This window comes from Rutilus rutilus (assembly GCF_951802725.1).
Source record: "Rutilus rutilus genome assembly, chromosome: 22".
In the NCBI taxonomy this organism is placed as follows: Eukaryota; Metazoa; Chordata; class Actinopteri; order Cypriniformes; family Leuciscidae; genus Rutilus; species Rutilus rutilus.
In genome coordinates, this window is record NC_140227.1 from 7,806,398 (window position 1) to 7,823,647 (window position 17,250).

Sequence of the window (17,250 nt, forward strand, 5' to 3'; positions counted from 1 at the left end):
GCTTAAGTGCGTAATTTTTTGGCATTAGCTCATTGGTTCTCAAGCTGAGATTAATGGTTAAAAATGACTAATTTACTCAAAGCATTAGCTTCACATCTGAAAGAATTAACTGATCAATAAATTGATATTCATCAATCAATGAACTGATTGTGTTAACACATTTGTGATAAGGGTTTTAGGTTGTAACATTTATTGGTCCACTTTTTTTGTTACTGAACAGAAATTTCATTTAGGTTTATTAGCAATCTAGTTGATAATGAAAGATGTAAGAACAAAACGGCGCATACAAATGGTATGGCTTGGTATAAGTTAGGGAATTAAATTATATTGTACTGTATATAAATTAAGGATCATTTAAGCAGTAGGCAATTAGTTGGGGTATAGTGTTACCCTATATGCAATGGTCAGAAATAAGGTAGTCCTGACCCAAACTTATGCGTTGTCCGAATGTTCAAACACAGCAATGTTTGGAAGTCATTCTACTTAAAGGTAAGGTCAAATGACTTCGATGTCTGTGCATATTTAGTTGGATGCAAGTATTTACCATTGAATAAATCACAGTTCGACTCAGAAAAATAAAATACATACACATTTTTATGAGAAGGTTTATTTGACGACCCCTAACCCCTGGACACAACTGTTTAATTGTTAGTCTCCACAATATTCTATGAACATTCTCAACCCAATTCATGCTTTTACCTCTCAAATATCCATTAAGCTATCCCTAATTGTCAATTTGAGTTTAGCATTGCATCATATTGATTTATCCGGTCCACCACCGTTATGGGCCATTACACTGAGCTCTGTTACTGGTCAATTTCAACATCTTCAGATATAGTCAGAAATCTGGCAACACCAAGTTTGTATCAGCACTCACAGCACATCTGATTCTGAAATACAGTTCTCTTTATCATTCTCAGAATTTCCAAAGGCTGATGTGTGATCAATGACTTTGCTTTTAAGACAAGAATGCATGTTTTCTGACTAAAAGAGACATTAAGTGAAGCTGTTATATCACAGTGCACCTCATAAATACTGCACCTCACCAAATAAGACAAACACTTTTTGTGCTGGCTAACACAACATTTGCTTTTGTATTTGCAGTTTTGGAAATGGGCTTTGGTTGAATGGAAGCCATTTTAAACATTCTACATCAGTCCAACTTACTGTTCAGTCCCATTAACTGTTAATAGCAAGTATTGATCTCAAACCACAAAGTTGCTACTCATTAGCTTGCTTTTAAATACTTAAAGCATAACGTGACTGTACACAATATGACATTATGAAAGCATTCAGTGAGCAGGAATATGTACAGCCACTTAATTGTATTACATTTGCTGAACACTCGACAGTTACAACAATCTTATATTCAAAAATGCAAATGTGTGGGTGGAGATTCATGGTTGTACTCATAGTTTGTCATTTGCATTGAAAAAAGAAACTGCAAAGTCAACATCACGTGTTTACAGTGGACAAGTGAGCATGCTATTTGTAGCAATGGCAGGGTTACAATTTGCCTTCTGGGAAGCATTAGACTACAGTTTTAAGTCAGTATTTACAACAGTATCACTAAATATCCATGACGATTACATAGACATTTTGTGCAGATTTGACCTATTGTAGCAATATTTACCTGCATTAATAATAAGTGAAGGCAAAAGGCTGTTTTAACCTGTCAGTGTGGCGTAAAGGCATGTGCATACATGGTTCTCATGTGAGAATACAACAGTCTTTTCCGGTTTGCAGGTGGCACATGGTCTTTTAAAGTATTTGTCACTGTTTTTCGGAGAATAGTTTGCATATTGTTCTGAATGTGGGCCATAATTTTTATCAGTGGATAACACACTCCGAGGCAGTCTTTCTCATGTTTGATTAATTATCCAAGTAGCACAAGCAATGATTATTATCACTGTACAAAAATATAAAAAAAAGAAGTTATATCCTCAACCTTGTGGTGTGGTTAGGTACATGTTGTGAATCCAGTGAGATTCTATAGTTTATGGCTAATTGTTCACATCCAAATAATTTTCTTTCTTTCTTTCTTTCTTTCTTTCTTTCTTTCTTTCTTTCTTTCTTTCTTTCTTTCTTTCTTTCTTTCTTTCTTTCTTTTTTCTTCAAATAAGTAAATCTTCTGATGCATTGACAAGCACAAGACTCATTAAATATCCGAGGTAAAGAGAACAATATCCATTACCACCTGAGTTTACAGGAGCATAGTACTTTGTCAAGGATGGAACAGATGGACAGATTACAGGTTTTATGCTTCATGTTTTTCCCCTGTCTTTTCAGGCATTGTCGTTGCTTGACCCTGTGTCTGTGGAGAGCAACAGACCATGGGGCTGGGGATGTAGTTGAAAGGAGTAACTCTGACAGCTTTACTAGGAGAGCTCTGTCGGAAATGGCCAACGCCACCACTGTGGGTACTTTCCACTGACTGAAAGGTGGAGGATGATGCTGTGCTGTAGTTTTTTAGAGATCCATCTGAATCCCCATCTTGGAGGGTATTCCCAAAGGCCATGCTTAATTTTCTGGCAAGGGCCATCTTTTTGGCCTCCTCTGCAATGCTAAGACCTTTTTCAACTGTGGGAGAGGTGCTTGAGTTAATTTTGTTGGCTGAGTAGTCCTCAGTTTGAACAGTTGCGTCACTTGTTTTCCGTGATGCCAGTGTAATAGTAGGCAGTTTTCCTGGTAGTGGTGGTGGCATCTGTTTGGTGCCATCAGGTGAAGGTAACAGAGGCAATGCAGTGGGTGGAAGGGTGCTCTTTAATATCTGGGGAACATCCTCATCACGAATCCTTCTCCAGGTCACTTTGTCAGCGTTACGTGATCCAACCCTCTGCTGCCTCTGATTTGTGTTCCTTTCACTTTTAGCTCGTCCACTTGAGTCAGAGGATGAAGAGCGAAGAGAGGAGCGGCTGGTGACACGACTCAAGACATTTATGCTTGGTGAGGAAGAATATCTTTTGAAGGTATCATCCCTTTTTTCTCTTGGCTTTGGTCCAGGTCTATTTCTCTGTGAGGCCCTGCAAGGACTTTCTGAGCTTGTTCGTCTAGCTGGACGTTTCACATCAACGTCTCTATCAATGGAGGTGGCTCTTGATAGAGCCATGCCCTGTCTGAGAACCCTCTGTTCCTGAACTTGGCTTTGTCCTTGAGTCAAAGGCATTCTTCTAGGACCTTGAACTGCTTCCTTGAGCTCCTGACAACGAGAAGAACATAAGAAAACTGCTGGGGCCCCTGGACCTGCTCTTCGGGGTGAGACATGCTGTGATGTTGGGACAGAACGTGAAGAAGCATCACGTCTTGAGACTTTTGGCGATTCTTTGATGAATGTCAGTTGTCTGAGAAAGCCATTACGATCTGATTCACCACTACTTGAATGAGCAGATGTCATGCGAACCAAATCCAACCGGTTTGCTGGTAGGATTCTTTTCCCTGACATCTGTGTATTTTGTCTGCTGATGCTACTGGGCTGGCTAGTTACTAAAGGTGAAATGTTTCTTGTTTGCCTTGATGGATTCTGCATAAATGGTATTCTGACAGGGGATTTCTGTGTTTTTCTGTCAATAGGAGATTTAGAATATTGATTGATGTTTGAAGTGCTCTTGTCCGGTGGACTGCATGGTGCTGATGCCACCTTTTTTTGACCTTGTTTAATGGTTTGTGTTGGGGAGGTTACTTTTTTCTGAGGATGCCTGGAAGGTGTTGAACTTTGAGATGATCCTGAAGACGAGCTCTTTGGTATCCTGGCAGGTGGTGTTGAGCTTCTTTTGGGCAATGACAACTGAGTGTCTATGGGGTTGCCCAGTCTGTGAAGGCTTCTTGACCTGTGTTGAGCTAAATTTGGATTTTTAGGGGCATCTGCTTTTGGTATATTTTTTGTAGGTGGTGGTATTTGAGAGAGAGTTGTCTCTTTCTTGGGTGTGTATATCACCGTTCTACCCCTAAAGACCATAGGCATGTTTGGAACAGGTTTACGAGGCGCAAAATCAAGTGGTTTATTAGCCTTTTTGTCATCTTTGTATACCTTCTTTTCTTTAGGGGTAAAGCTTGAATCAGACATAAATGACAGAACGGATTCAGACTCTGATGAGGGTTCTTGGGACTTTGAAGCTTGTAACTTGGTAATGATTGTATTTGCTCCTTCTTGTATTGCTCTCCATTCAACACTATTGAGATCAGAGTCTTTGTCGGATACCATTTCATCACTGTCTAGGTCAATTTCAGGGCTCCAATCCTCTGTTGTTTTCTGAAGTGTAGTTTTCTGTTTGTGCTTTTTCTCAGCGTTCCTTTTTCTGGCAGTCTGCTTTTTCTTGTGTTGAGGCATAGCAGATGTTATGCATTTTATCAAAAGATCATCTTCTGAATCCATGCTGACTGAGCTTGGTGAGCTGTTCTCTTCAAGCTGGTTGGGGTCTTGCTGTGATTTAGGAGGGCACTGAGGGTTGGATGTTTTATTATGTCTATTCCTTATCCACGTATGCTGAGGTTTTTCATGATGTTCTTCAAATTCTGCATCACTCAAAGAGCTAAGGGAGGAACTCAATGAGTAACATGGAGGCGCTTCTTCTAAAATTAGATTTTGCTTGATTCTATGAAAACCCTTTTGGCGGGACTGGTAACTGTTGACTTGATCTTGTATATTAGCATTACGTATAACATTAGTCTTGCTTGATTCATAATGTTGTTTCCGTCCAGTCCTTTTCATCAGTCCATCCTGTCTGTCCATTTTATGGCATATGGCCACTTCTGTAGTTGTCGGGTGATGCCTAGACTGAAATGATAAAGTGTTTTCCTGTGCATGACTCCGAGAGCAGGTTTTCTGATTTTGGTACACCTCTGTGCTTTGTTTTCTTATGGGAATATCTAACTGTGGCATGCTTTTTGACAGATTCTGTCCTTGCTTTTGAATTTGTCTAACTGGAGACTGGCTTTGAATCCTTTGCTGGGTCATTTTTGCTGCCATCTCTTTACTCTGTATAAGTAATCTCTGAGTGGGCACCATATGTCTGACTGTTTTGTTCAGTTGGTTTGCAACTGTGTGAGACTGACATGTTATTTTAGTTGGTTTGTGGAAGCGAGAGAACATGCGTAGGTCTTCAATTCTCTTTGCCTCGATATCAACAAGTTCTTGTGTCTCTTTGTTTCTTCGCCAGTCTTTTATTCCTTTGGTTCTGACTGGATATTGGAGAGTTTCATCGCTCAAGGAAGTGGTGCTTGAGAAATTGATGGGTGTACCTTCAGCCGAGTCAGTGTAAGACGAATCATCATGATAGATTTCTTTTGAAGACATTCCAAGCTTTTGTCCAGTAAACATTTGACTGTTTTTATTCTGCAGCACCATATACACTGGTAATTGCACAGATTTTCGAGTCTGCATGTTGAGAACTTGGTTTGAGAGGTTGGGCATCACAGTGGGCCTTACCTTCTTAAACCTGGAAGGCATGGCAGAATTAATGCACTCTTTGAGAATTTCAATGTCATCATCTGAGTTGCCTTCACTGTATTGGTCTTGGTCATCCATATAATCTTCCTTTTCAGAATCCTCTGGATCATTGTCTTGTTGGTTTAGCAAGGGAGTAAGTTTGAGCTCCACATCTTTCTGAACATAGTGTTCATGAAGAGGGAGGGCACTCAGACTAGAGGCACATGAGAAATTCTCAATTGGTTTTTCCACAGTGAAATAGATCATTGTGTCCAAATCAGGAGGTAGGTTAAACCTTTCTTTAAAGTCTGTGATTTCCATAAATTTGCGCAAACTACTCTCCCACTGGCTTCCTACACCACTAAGCGTCTGTGTCTCTGGTCCACTTGATTCTGCACAGCACGGAGTTTTGCTGCGACTCGGAGGCATTGTTTGTCCTGGGCTGTCTGGTAGGTCACTGGGGCTTACAGTTCCACTTATCATTTCACTACATGGATCACTCTGAATAGAGCTGGCAATTGAAGGAGATTCAAAGCTGCCAAGTGAGCTCACTGAACTACAGCGGCTCATTACAAGAGGTGTTTCGTGAATGTAGTTTTCTGAGGAGCTGGATGGTGTCCTGTCCTCAAGAATTATTGGGGACACTCCTCTAAGGAACCTCTTCTCATTTTTGATTGTACTAGGGATATCAGTTGGATCAGAGCTGCTTATTTTCTGATCAGTCACTAATAACTGACTGTCACTCAAGTCATCAAGTGTCTCATTCTCATCCTCTTCATCTTTTCTCTCAACATTCACATCTTCCACCTCTATGATTTCTAATGAGGAGTCACTCTCTAGCTCATTTTCAGTCTGACTCTGTCCATCAAGTGCTCCATCCCCAGAAGATAAAGAAGACAGAGAACTGCAGCGAGAGAAGCATATTGGAGTGTTCTCTACAGAATACTTCTGAGGGGTCTCCAGCTGTCCTATTGTGGGACTTCTCGCAGAGCAAATTGGGGAAAACTTGCTAATACTTCCGCCAGTCATCACTGTTGGAACCCAAGCTTGCCTACGCATTGCTTGAGCTGCCTGAACATTAATTGCAGTCTTTGCAACGCCAAACTTGGCAACACTCTGGATCAGTGGAACATGCTGATAGGAGGGAGACAACTTGACAGTTGGTATACTGGCATCCGAAGACACCTTGGTTGATACAGTTGCAGGTGTTGATATAAAAGGTTCTTGACTCTTCTCTGTATCTGTGGAACCTAAATCAGGCAAAATAGCATCTTTGTTTGTCTCAAAATCTCTTTCAGGGATCTCATTTTGACATATGACTCTTGAAATATGTACACCACTGTTCAATGGTTCCTCATGAGCTACCTTAAGGTCAAGTTTATTTGGACGTCGTTGTTCTATTGGTCTTGCAGAGGTGCGAGTCTGTTCCTGACTGCCACAATAGCCATCACTGGTGCTTCCACTGTTAAGGCTGTCATTGGATAAACTTGAGTTGGCTGTTTTAAGACGCAAGAAAGCATGTGCTCTACTGAGACGCTCTTTAGGTGAAAAAGAGCTGGTATCAGAGAGATGACAAGGGGAACATGAAATGGCTCGTGCCTCGTGAAGCTCATCTGGCCCATAATTCCAATCCACAAAATGATCTTCTGAACTGAGGCTGAAGCTATCCTCTGACGATGTATGCATGGTAATGTCTTCTACCAGTTTGTCAATTTTAGCCACTGTGTTGGTGATCTTCTTGGCTAATTTCTCAGCTGCTACAGTCACTTCATCATCAGGAGGTTGTGACCTTTTATTGTCAGTTTGAAAGGTTTCAATGTCTTGTTCAGGTTCCCCTTCTCGCTTACGTGGCTGAGTATTCAGGAAGTTTGAATTGTTCAAGAACATGGAGAGCATGGAGAAGGTTCCTGTGTCCAAGCTGGCTGATGTATTAGGTGCCTCATCATCATCAAAACAACCAGAATCTGAGGCATAGTCTTTTGCTAGGCTTTCAATGTGCCTCAATGGTTTGTTTATACTTTGATGCTTGAAACTTTGCTTCTCGATTGAATCAAATGTTTCTGCCAGATGCTTTGCATCTAATTCAGCCTCTAATGCTTTCTGTTTCCTCATGTAGAGGGATGGCATGCAGGATCCTGGGGATATAACAGCAGTATCTTTATATTTGAGTGGACGATTTGTGAGGAGGTTTCGCAGAGCTGCAGCACTTCCCATGGCTATCATTTTGTGCTTTGAGTGGATGAGATTGCGCAGCATGCTTACAGCTCCCAGATCCCACAGCAATTCCTGGTCCTTCGGACTACGTGCAGACAGGTTCCAGAGGGTTCCACATGCATTACTTACAATGGTAAGACTGTGAGATCGCAAGTGCTGCAGCAGAGTCTGAAGGCAGTTATGATCCCTGAGGATTTGCCTGAAATAGGAAAACGGGAAGAACTTAAGTGATGTCATTGATACTTTGACTGCTTAATTTGTGAATGTGAATAAACATGATACCTGTAATCATCTCGGGTAGCAATAAGACTGGACACATTACGCAGGATGCCTCCACCACTCTCAATAATGGCCAATGAGTTGGTTTGGCATCGATAAGTCAAAGTGCTAACCAAAAAGCCAAGAGCACCATCAACAGAACAAATTGACACCTTATTCTCAGTGCTGTGTGCTGACAAATTCCACAGTGCACTTAACACACTCTTTAAGGTGGATTCCTGTGGGGAAGACCATATAAAATCACAATGGGTAAATCAGTTATCTTCAATTTTATGCAAACTTGGTAGTAAATAAGATATATTTGATTGTACCTTTGTAGCCTGCAATGCACATGTCATAAGTGCTGACACACTGCCGACATCTCTCAAAGCCCTTTTACTGTTGATATCAGCACGCCATGACAAGTTTCTCAGTATACTTGACACTACCTAAAAGTAATGACAGATCACAGAGCTGATGTGGGCCAAATAATTACAATTGAGAGAAGTAAAAATAATAGTAATAGTAAAAATACTCTAAAATGGTCTGTTAGTATATTATTCTGTACTTAAAGTTCATCTAATGGTTTGCTCTTTGGAAAAGTAACTTATGCACCTGCTGTAATTCCTCGTTATCAGATGCAAGCTGTGCAACAATGGCTTGAAGACAGTTTTTCTTTGAGCAAAGAGTAGCCTGAAAAAGTAAATAAAGAGGATTTTGTCAACATCACAAGAAGACTTTAAAGTTTTTTCAAAAACTTTACAAAAAAACTGCATTTGTCAGACAGTTATACATTTGCCTGGTACTGAATTTATGCATTATCAGAATTGCAAAATTAACTTACCAATGATCACATTTATATTTTGTTTAATTATTTAACAATATTTAATTTTGTTTATATTTCAGTAAAAACATTTATGGCCAATGTGGCAATAACTTAATATTGGGCACTGATTGAATAATTATATGAATGAAATGACTGCACAAATAAAGAAATGTTTATTAACCCCGTGCCTTTCATTTATACATGATTCCACACTTGCCTATGCAATCATTTGAAAATGTACCTTATTTACAACATCTCCATATGTAAGATTAGTGAGTGCCATTCCTGCGTAACGCCGGAGGGCCATATTGATTGGCTCATTGTGCATGCCATACAGTTCTTGGTCCAGCTGCATTAGCTCTGCAATGGCTTGCAGGCCCCCTAAAAGATACACAAATAAGCTTTTTCAGTGTTTCTAACCATAGAACACACTCTATTGCTCTTTGGTCTATTTAGAGAAACTGCATTCCCGTACCTAGCTCATTCATTGCCCTGCGGTACTCTTCCTCAAAAGATAACTTCATTATTGAGCACAAGGCCTGGCACATCTGGGGATCCACTGGCTCAGGGATATCTGTGGATATCAAACAGAATGTATATTTATGTGAATCATTTTATATAATTTTAGCAATATTTATGACAATGTTTTTTTTTTTTTTTTTTTACTTAACCAGGGCTCACCTGTAGTTTTACCACCACCAGGTGAAGGGGTACTTAGATGATTCTCAATCCAGTCCCAGCCATTCTCGCAGTGTGAGCGGATCTGCTCTAGCACATGAAGAACTCTCATCTCGCGTCGTGCTTGGCCCTCATCTGGCTGTGAGTACATAATGTTGTGAAGGGCAGCACTGGCTCTGGAACGGGCTTCTCGACTATAGCCTCCTGCCCCAGCTGCCTCCCCGGTGCCTCCCTCATGTAGTATTTGCACAAGCAGTGGGACGCAGCCAGACTTGCGCATAGCAATGCAGCTTTCCTGTGAGCTTGACATTGCCAAAAGGGTACGGGACATCTCTTCCCGATCTCTAGAGGCCAGCATGGAGAGTAGCCAAAATACCATATCCACCTGCAATCCAAACAGTATAAATATGACATATATTATCTTACAGTTCATTATTGCACTATTGTTTTTGATTACTAAAACTTTATGTTTACTGTATATAAGGGTCGGAAATAAAAATTAATGGCGGGGACGCTGAAAATTATTTTAATATGCAAAACTGTTTCCCAATCATAGCAGAATGATTTATAGTAAAAATGAAGTGCTTCAAAGAGAGAGTCAACAACAGGATAGAAAATAGCCTATTACTTAAAAACTATGATGATTTTGATGTAAAAATCTTGCTAACATTATAAGTGGACATCAGAGATATTTATAATTAAATAAAATGTGGTTCAAGACCCCTTTAAAGTCAACCATCCATCCATTCTCCAAACTGCTTGTCCTATTTAGGGTCACACAGGGTTGCTGGAGGCTATTTCAGCGTCTCGGGCCGAAAGCAGGAAACACACTGGATGGATGGCCAGTCCAGCACAAGGCTAACACTCACAGATATTTTCAAACTCACACCTATGATCAATTTAGTGTCTCCAATCTACCTATCCTTCGGTGAGGCGACAGTGCTACCAACCGTGCTGCAACCATAAGTGCTCAAATTTATTTCAATGCATTTATTCAAGTATGAAGTGCAAATGCATAGACCAGTATATTTACGTTTATAGAAAGGCAAATATTGCCCCTTTGTAAAATAAATTCTGAAACACACTGTAAGCTGCTTTATAGTTCCTAATGAATCTTCTGTGATGTTTTTGATAAAAAAAAAAAAAATATATATATATATATATATAAAAAAAAAACACAACAAGGGTCTTACTTTGCTCCCTGTTTCTCCAGACGCTTCCATAGCACCAGCATTTCCAGTATCCATGTCAGGAACAGATGTTTTTGAGAGGCACTCTGTGTTCTGTGAACACAGAGAGTATGATTTATTATTTGTTCCAATTCTGTACATTTGGTTTATATGTCTGACTTAACACATTCATATTTATTAAAGCAGCAAAGTAAATATGTGTATTAATAAGAATGATCCACACATATTGATAGGGTGTATATTCTTCAAAATAAAGTCCCAAATACCTTTTGAAGCTATAATAGCAATATTTTCTTTTTCCTGTTTAAAATCTGTTTCTGTTTGATTGAGCATTAGCACACCATCTGCATGTGGAGAGTGAATCACCACCAGTGGCTAAGCACTTGATTCATTCTTGCATGCTCAAACCCATCACTATGGCAACGTTTGGCACCAGTGCTACAAATACAATCCCTAGACAACTAGACTACATACAATGATACAGAGATATAGCTCAAATTATCTTCTAGAGTTTTCAGAATACATTTTTATTTTATTTTAATGCAAGCATAATTCAGTAAAAAAAAAAAAAAAATACCTAAATGCTTAAATACTTAAAATAAGCTTTATTGTGCTTAAATACAATCATTAATTGTGAACATGTGAATTCATTTACAAAATGAAAATTTTCATTTATTATTATTACTATTATTATTTTATTTTACAGTATATAGGCAAAGCGGCTACCAGGAGTCAAAAATACACGTGAACTCCTTCAATACAGTTTAAAAATCATCCCAGGATGCACCTCATAAAGTTAGAAAAAATGTCAAGGGTGCAAAGCTGTAATTTAGACAAAAAGGTGCCTGACATAAAATATTGTTGTGGCAAGCAGGGCGCGAGAACGGTGCCAGGCCGTTGGCGTGGTTGCTAATGACGCACCTGTGCACTGCACCAGTCTCACATTTCTCACGGAGGACCTTCGGAAGCATAAAAAGAGTAGCGGCGACAGTGAAGGACGAGAGAGGACCAGGCCTGGACATTATGTTATGTTTTGTTTATGTGTGTGCGGCAGTCGTCCATGAGGAGCTGCCGCTTTTACTTTCGTTTTGTGTTTATTCATAATTAAAGTGTTAAAACGTTTGCCGGTTCCCGCCTCCTTCTTCCCATTACAATTGTTTCTTAGCATATAGGTTTGATATGCTGAACTATTTTGGTCACTGCATAATCCACATACTTCCACATTAATTCATAGTTTCGATGACTACTACTATTCTAAAATGTGCAAAATAGTAAAAAATGTAGAATGAGTTGAGAAGTGTACTGTAGGTCACTTAAAAAAAGCTTTACTCATTGCACACAGAATAAATGGCAAGTTTGGCAACCTTGTACTGCAGGCTTCATTATATCCTGACATCCTGACTTTATCATTTTAGATTTCTCAGCATCATTAAACAGTACGTAGTTCTCAAGAGCTCATTGTCAGTCTGGTGCAGTATTGAGCAGACATATGACTGTGCTGCGGTGGGAATCCCTTAGTCCCAGAGAGCTATGCTCTAAATTACAGCGTCACACTTGCCAAGCATCCCAGTTACTGAGCAGCCAATAGGAGGCAGCTTGCAGAGGGCAAACCCTTTTTTTTTCTTTTTTTTTGCATAGCAACATTCGGTGCCAGCCTGTTCTGTGAGACAGGGCCAGGTGAGATTGGGCAGTGCAGCTGTGCAGTAAAAAAAAAAAGACAATCCTAGAAGAATAACACCTTCGTTTTTCATGAGCTGAGTAGCCATTGCAGAGAAACCATATAAAAAACTATGTCACATTTCCATCAGTTAAACACTGAATTACAAATTTTATTTAATTACCATAAATATTAAATATAATATTTTATGTAGCAGAGCAGTCATGCTACACTACAGTGGAAACCACATACATTTCTGAATAATTATTTAAGACAAATTAATGCTAATTGCAATTTATATATTTTTTATTATAAGCACCTACTAGCAACTTTTACTTTTAGCCCTGTAATATAATATAAATTGGCACGTTATTTAGTAATTACTTTTTACAACCTCAATCCATTACCTGTGTGCCCTTAATGTCACATTTTTAATGTGACTTTTCCAGCATGCTGGTTCAGTCAACATTGTTTTCTGTGGTTTTGTGTTGCCCCTGGTAATGGCAAGCCCTCAGTAGTTTACAGCATCTATAAATTGTTCTGTGAAAATGCCACTATTGAGAGATAAAAAAAACAGTGGAGAAACGTATTTGTAGCATTTTAATTTGACCAAATAATTCACCAGAATTAAACCATCAAAGTGCCATTTCTTTCTACGAGTGTGACCCTGAACAGTTCCTGTCTTCACTAAACTATTATAAATTACAAATTATTATTGTTGTTGAGTTCTCGTGTTAATATCAGGGTGTGTAACTATTAAATATAATGTTTTAAATATATATTTAAAATGATCAATATAACTTTCACAGAACAATTGGTGTGATATGTAATACCTTGAGACACTGTTTTATGGTTGCATGTCAGTTATACCTCCTACACTTGACTTTGATTTAGCAGGAAAAAAAAAATTTTTTAAATATTGATAATGTTTTACAACAAAACTGCTTCACTTATTTAAAGATCTTTTTTCAGCCTTAAATACTTTTCCTATATTTAAATCTCCGGACATATATTTGAATATCTGAATTTTATTAGCACTAAAAATATCAAAATCAATTGTATTTCAGAAAATGAAAACATTCATCATAGAAGAGCTCTCTTTATTGTCTGTATCATTTGCTTTTTTTAAGTATTTTTGAACAATTTAATATATATGAGTGGCAAATCATTAATAATTTAAGGAATTGTATGATTCAGGCTCAAATGGATGACAGGGGTGTATGTGTCACCTGAGTCTCTGGTAGAGCACTCTTCTCTTGAGGACCACGCGAGCTCTGGGCCTCATGAAGCTCTTTTTCCAGCTGCTCTAACCGAGCAACACGGATCTGTACGCAGAAACACATGCAGTGATTAATGATGCAATATCTGCAACATTCTAATGCTTTGATAGCAATACTTTGAAGGCTCATTTTCATACACCATATTATCTCTGCTACAAAGCCCAGTTCAGCCATACAGTTCATCCAACAAGGTTTTTCTGATAAAGCTGGCTGACCAAGGGTGTATTGCTGATTAGGGAGGTGGTTTAGAAGCCTGGTTGGGGACACCGTGAGTGATAGATTTGCAGTTGATAAAAGCGTAACCCAGTTGTGACTGACACGTGACACTTAAGCTGGATTTACAGCTGGATCTTTGTAGATGAAAACGTGGCATTTAATCTATAATCTGTTCTTACTTGTGTTCTCTGCACCATCTCGTCACTGGTCCCGAAACGTTCCTCCATCACGGAACGCAATTGCTGAGCTTCAAACTCTAGCTGCTGACGAATGAAATCCACCTGCAAGGAGAACTGTGAAGCACAGAAAAATGCACAGATAATGTACTGCACAAATACCATGTTCATAAAAGAACAAGAACAAATTTCTAGGGACATGAAAGAAAATTACAGATTGAAACTAATCTATAAATGATATTCAATAAAAAGCTTTTATTTTATAAAAAAGAGCTGCATAAACATTCTGATGAACTTCCCCTTTTGTATTAAATGGAAAAAAGACAGTCAATACTGGTTTGGAACGACATGTTTGTGAGTTTTCAGTTATACTTTATTTTGGGGTGTCCTTGTTACAGTGTAACCATAAATTTAAGTCCTGAGTAATATTAATTAACAACATGTACTTACTATATAATTAGGGCTAGAGTAAGGATTTGGTTTAAGGTTAATTGCATGTAATTATGTATAATTTACTGTTATTACTACAATACGTACAATGAAAATGTTCATTTTTGGCTTAACTAGCCCTTTAAGAATCATAGCTGTTATTTCAAACTAGACAAGGGCATTACCTGTCTCAAAAAAAAAAAAAAAAAATCTACATTTAGGACAGTCTGTGGTCAAAACCAGGTGACCTCATTTTTGGCTACAGATGCACACAGTCCTATCAGTGAGCAAACAGGGTAGAAGTTGTTTAGATTGCTTACCGTATCGAGCCGTGGCAGTTCAGCCAGTCTCTGAGACAAACCCTGCAGCTGTGAGTAATACCATCGCCGCTCTCTCTCCTCTTTTTCTATTTCACTCAGCAACATGGACCTACAACACACAAAACACATTCCTAAAACCTGAAATTACTGTACTCAACCAGGGTTGGGAAGAATTTGGAATTTAAGAACTGAATCACTTTCATGAGTGTGCATTTAAAGGTGCTCTAAGCGATGTTGGGTGACGTCACTTCTTGTTGACGTTCAAAGTATTGTCAAACAAAACGGAGGCTAGCTCAACCTCCTCATCCCGTCCCCTCCCTTCCTGAAACAGTCATGAGCCATTTAGAAAAACCAAACTGGATTTACCCATCTGTCCAGCAAAAACAGAGCCACCTGAATGTGGGATTGGAAGCCCTTCTGCCGGCGAAGTTCTCCCCACCTTTTGAATGCTTTTCCGATGTAAATTCAGGACTCTGCGCATTCCTTCTCCTTTTCCCTATTCTTTGTTATTTGTTCATCTGAACGTCTTCTCTTTGATCGTGTGTCGGCCATATCAAAATGATCAATATAACATTTTAACGTTAGTTGTTGTCTAGGACATCTCTCCTCTAGCTAACTTCCCTCTTCATGCTTCTCTCTCCTCATCTCCTCATCTCCCCACACCCCCCTTCATGTGCATGCGCACTAACCCCCAACCCCCACCCCCAAATCATTCTTGTCGGTTATTGGCTGGAACACTGTTTATGTTTCATGGTCCAGGCTGGGCCAGTTTGTTTTTCTTGCCGTTTGTGGAGCCTGGGCTGTCTACAGAGACCGCGTTTTTTTGACAGTGTGTTCAGGGGACAGGCAGCTAGCAGATAGTGAGGAGATGTTTACTGTATATGACAAAAAAAAAATTGGCCTAAAAAACACGATTTGGAATGGAATAGGCCATAGCCCACAGGATGTTGAATTAGTTGAACTGAATTTCATGTTCTTGCATGTTTTTTTTTAAATAAAACATTTGGAGAACTCTCCTCATGTGTTTGCAATTTGCATAATGGTGCATTTAAAAGTTAATGACCAAACGTATCATTACAAAAGTTTATAATGCTGTTGCAGATTAAATATAATGTGGAAAACATTGAATAAATATCTTTTCGTCAGGTTAGATACTGATAATTAATAACTCAAACCCCCACATCGGACTCGCACATCCGCCATGTTTGTAGTTTTTAAATACTGTTAATTCGTGTTTGTAGTTCTAAATGAATCCTCGTCCAACACGCAAAGGGTTGTAAGCAATATTAGCTGTTAGTGTGCACGGATCTGCACATTGAATTCTAACCGGAAAAAGTAGACCACCAGGTTATTTTTGGAATACACATTTCAACATACTATGATTTGGGATGCACTAATTCTAATTTCAAATACTATTTAGGATGGATAGTGTCCGAATTTGGACGCAGCAATGGTCAAGATGATCTGCTGAAGTTCAAAGTGAGCATCAGAATGAGGAAGAAAGGTGATTTAAGTGACTTTAAATGTGGTATGGTTGTTGGTGCCACACGGGCTGGTATTTCAGTATTTCAGAACGAGCAGATCTACTGGTGTTTTTACACATATGGTCCGAAAAACGGTCCGAGAAAATATCCAGTGAGAGCCAGTTCTGTGGGTGAAAATGTCTTGCTGATGCCAGAGGTCAGAGGAGAATGGCCAGACTGGGTGCCACTCCTGTCAGCAAATAACAGAAAACTATGTCTCACCATAACTGGACAATAGAAGATTGGAAATTTTTTTGCTTAGTCTGATGAGTCTCGATTTCTGCTGTGACATTCAGATGGAAGGTCCAGAATTTGGCATAAACAACATGAAAGCATGGATCTATCTTGCCTTGAATCAACGGTTCAGGCTGCTGGTGGTGGTGTAATGGTATGGAGCACATTTTCTTGGCACACTTTGGGCCCCTAAGTATCAGCTGAGCATCGTTTAAATGCCACAGCCTACCTGAGTTTTGTTGCTGACCATGTCCATCCTTTATGATCATAGTGTAGTGATATTGTAATTGCTACTTCCTGCACGATAATGCACCATGTCACAAAGCTCAAATCATCTCAAACTGGTTTCTTCAACATGACAATGAGTTAACTATACTCAAATGGCCTCTACAGTCACCAGATCTCAATCCAATAGAGCACCGTTGGGATGTGGTGTGATTTGGTAGGATGTACAGCTGACAAATCTGCAGCAACTGATGCTATCATGTTAATATCAACCAAAATCTCAGTGGAATATTTCAAACAACTTGTTGAATCTATGTCACGAAGAATTAAGGCAGTTCTGAAGGCAAAAGGGGGTCCAAATACCAAGGTGTACCTAATAAAGTGGCCGGAGAGTGTATATGCATTTGAAATGTCTTTCTCTTTATTTCTCTTATGTTCATGAATAATCTTGCATTCATGGGTGAATCCAAACTGTTACCCAGTTAAACGCACTCCAGAATGAGAGCACCAATTTCCTATATTACCACTTACTATTACCACTACTAGCAACAACAAGTAATTATGGATCATGAATGTGACCTAAACTAAATGCCACTGGC

General features: G+C 39.2%; 1 protein-coding gene across 2 annotated transcripts in view; it reads right to left on the minus strand.

Moving 5' to 3' along the window:
• Window positions 1-593: 593 nt before the first annotated feature.
• Window positions 594-17,250, minus strand: part of apc2 (APC regulator of WNT signaling pathway 2) — a 45,797-nt gene continuing 29,140 nt past the window's right edge. For both annotated transcript variants that reach the window (XM_084395196.1, XM_084395197.1), the window contains exons 5-15: window positions 14,670-14,778; window positions 13,924-14,037; window positions 13,478-13,573; window positions 10,595-10,684; window positions 9,405-9,786; window positions 9,199-9,297; window positions 8,965-9,104; window positions 8,513-8,590; window positions 8,230-8,346; window positions 7,922-8,136; window positions 594-7,838 (exon numbers count right to left, since the gene is read on the minus strand). In XM_084395196.1, the coding sequence (XP_084251322.1) occupies window positions 2,258-7,838; window positions 7,922-8,136; window positions 8,230-8,346; window positions 8,513-8,590; window positions 8,965-9,104; window positions 9,199-9,297; window positions 9,405-9,786; window positions 10,595-10,684; window positions 13,478-13,573; window positions 13,924-14,037; window positions 14,670-14,778 (7,021 nt within the window). In that variant the 3' untranslated portion in view covers window positions 594-2,257. The remainder of the gene's footprint in view (window positions 7,839-7,921; window positions 8,137-8,229; window positions 8,347-8,512; window positions 8,591-8,964; window positions 9,105-9,198; window positions 9,298-9,404; window positions 9,787-10,594; window positions 10,685-13,477; window positions 13,574-13,923; window positions 14,038-14,669; window positions 14,779-17,250) is intronic.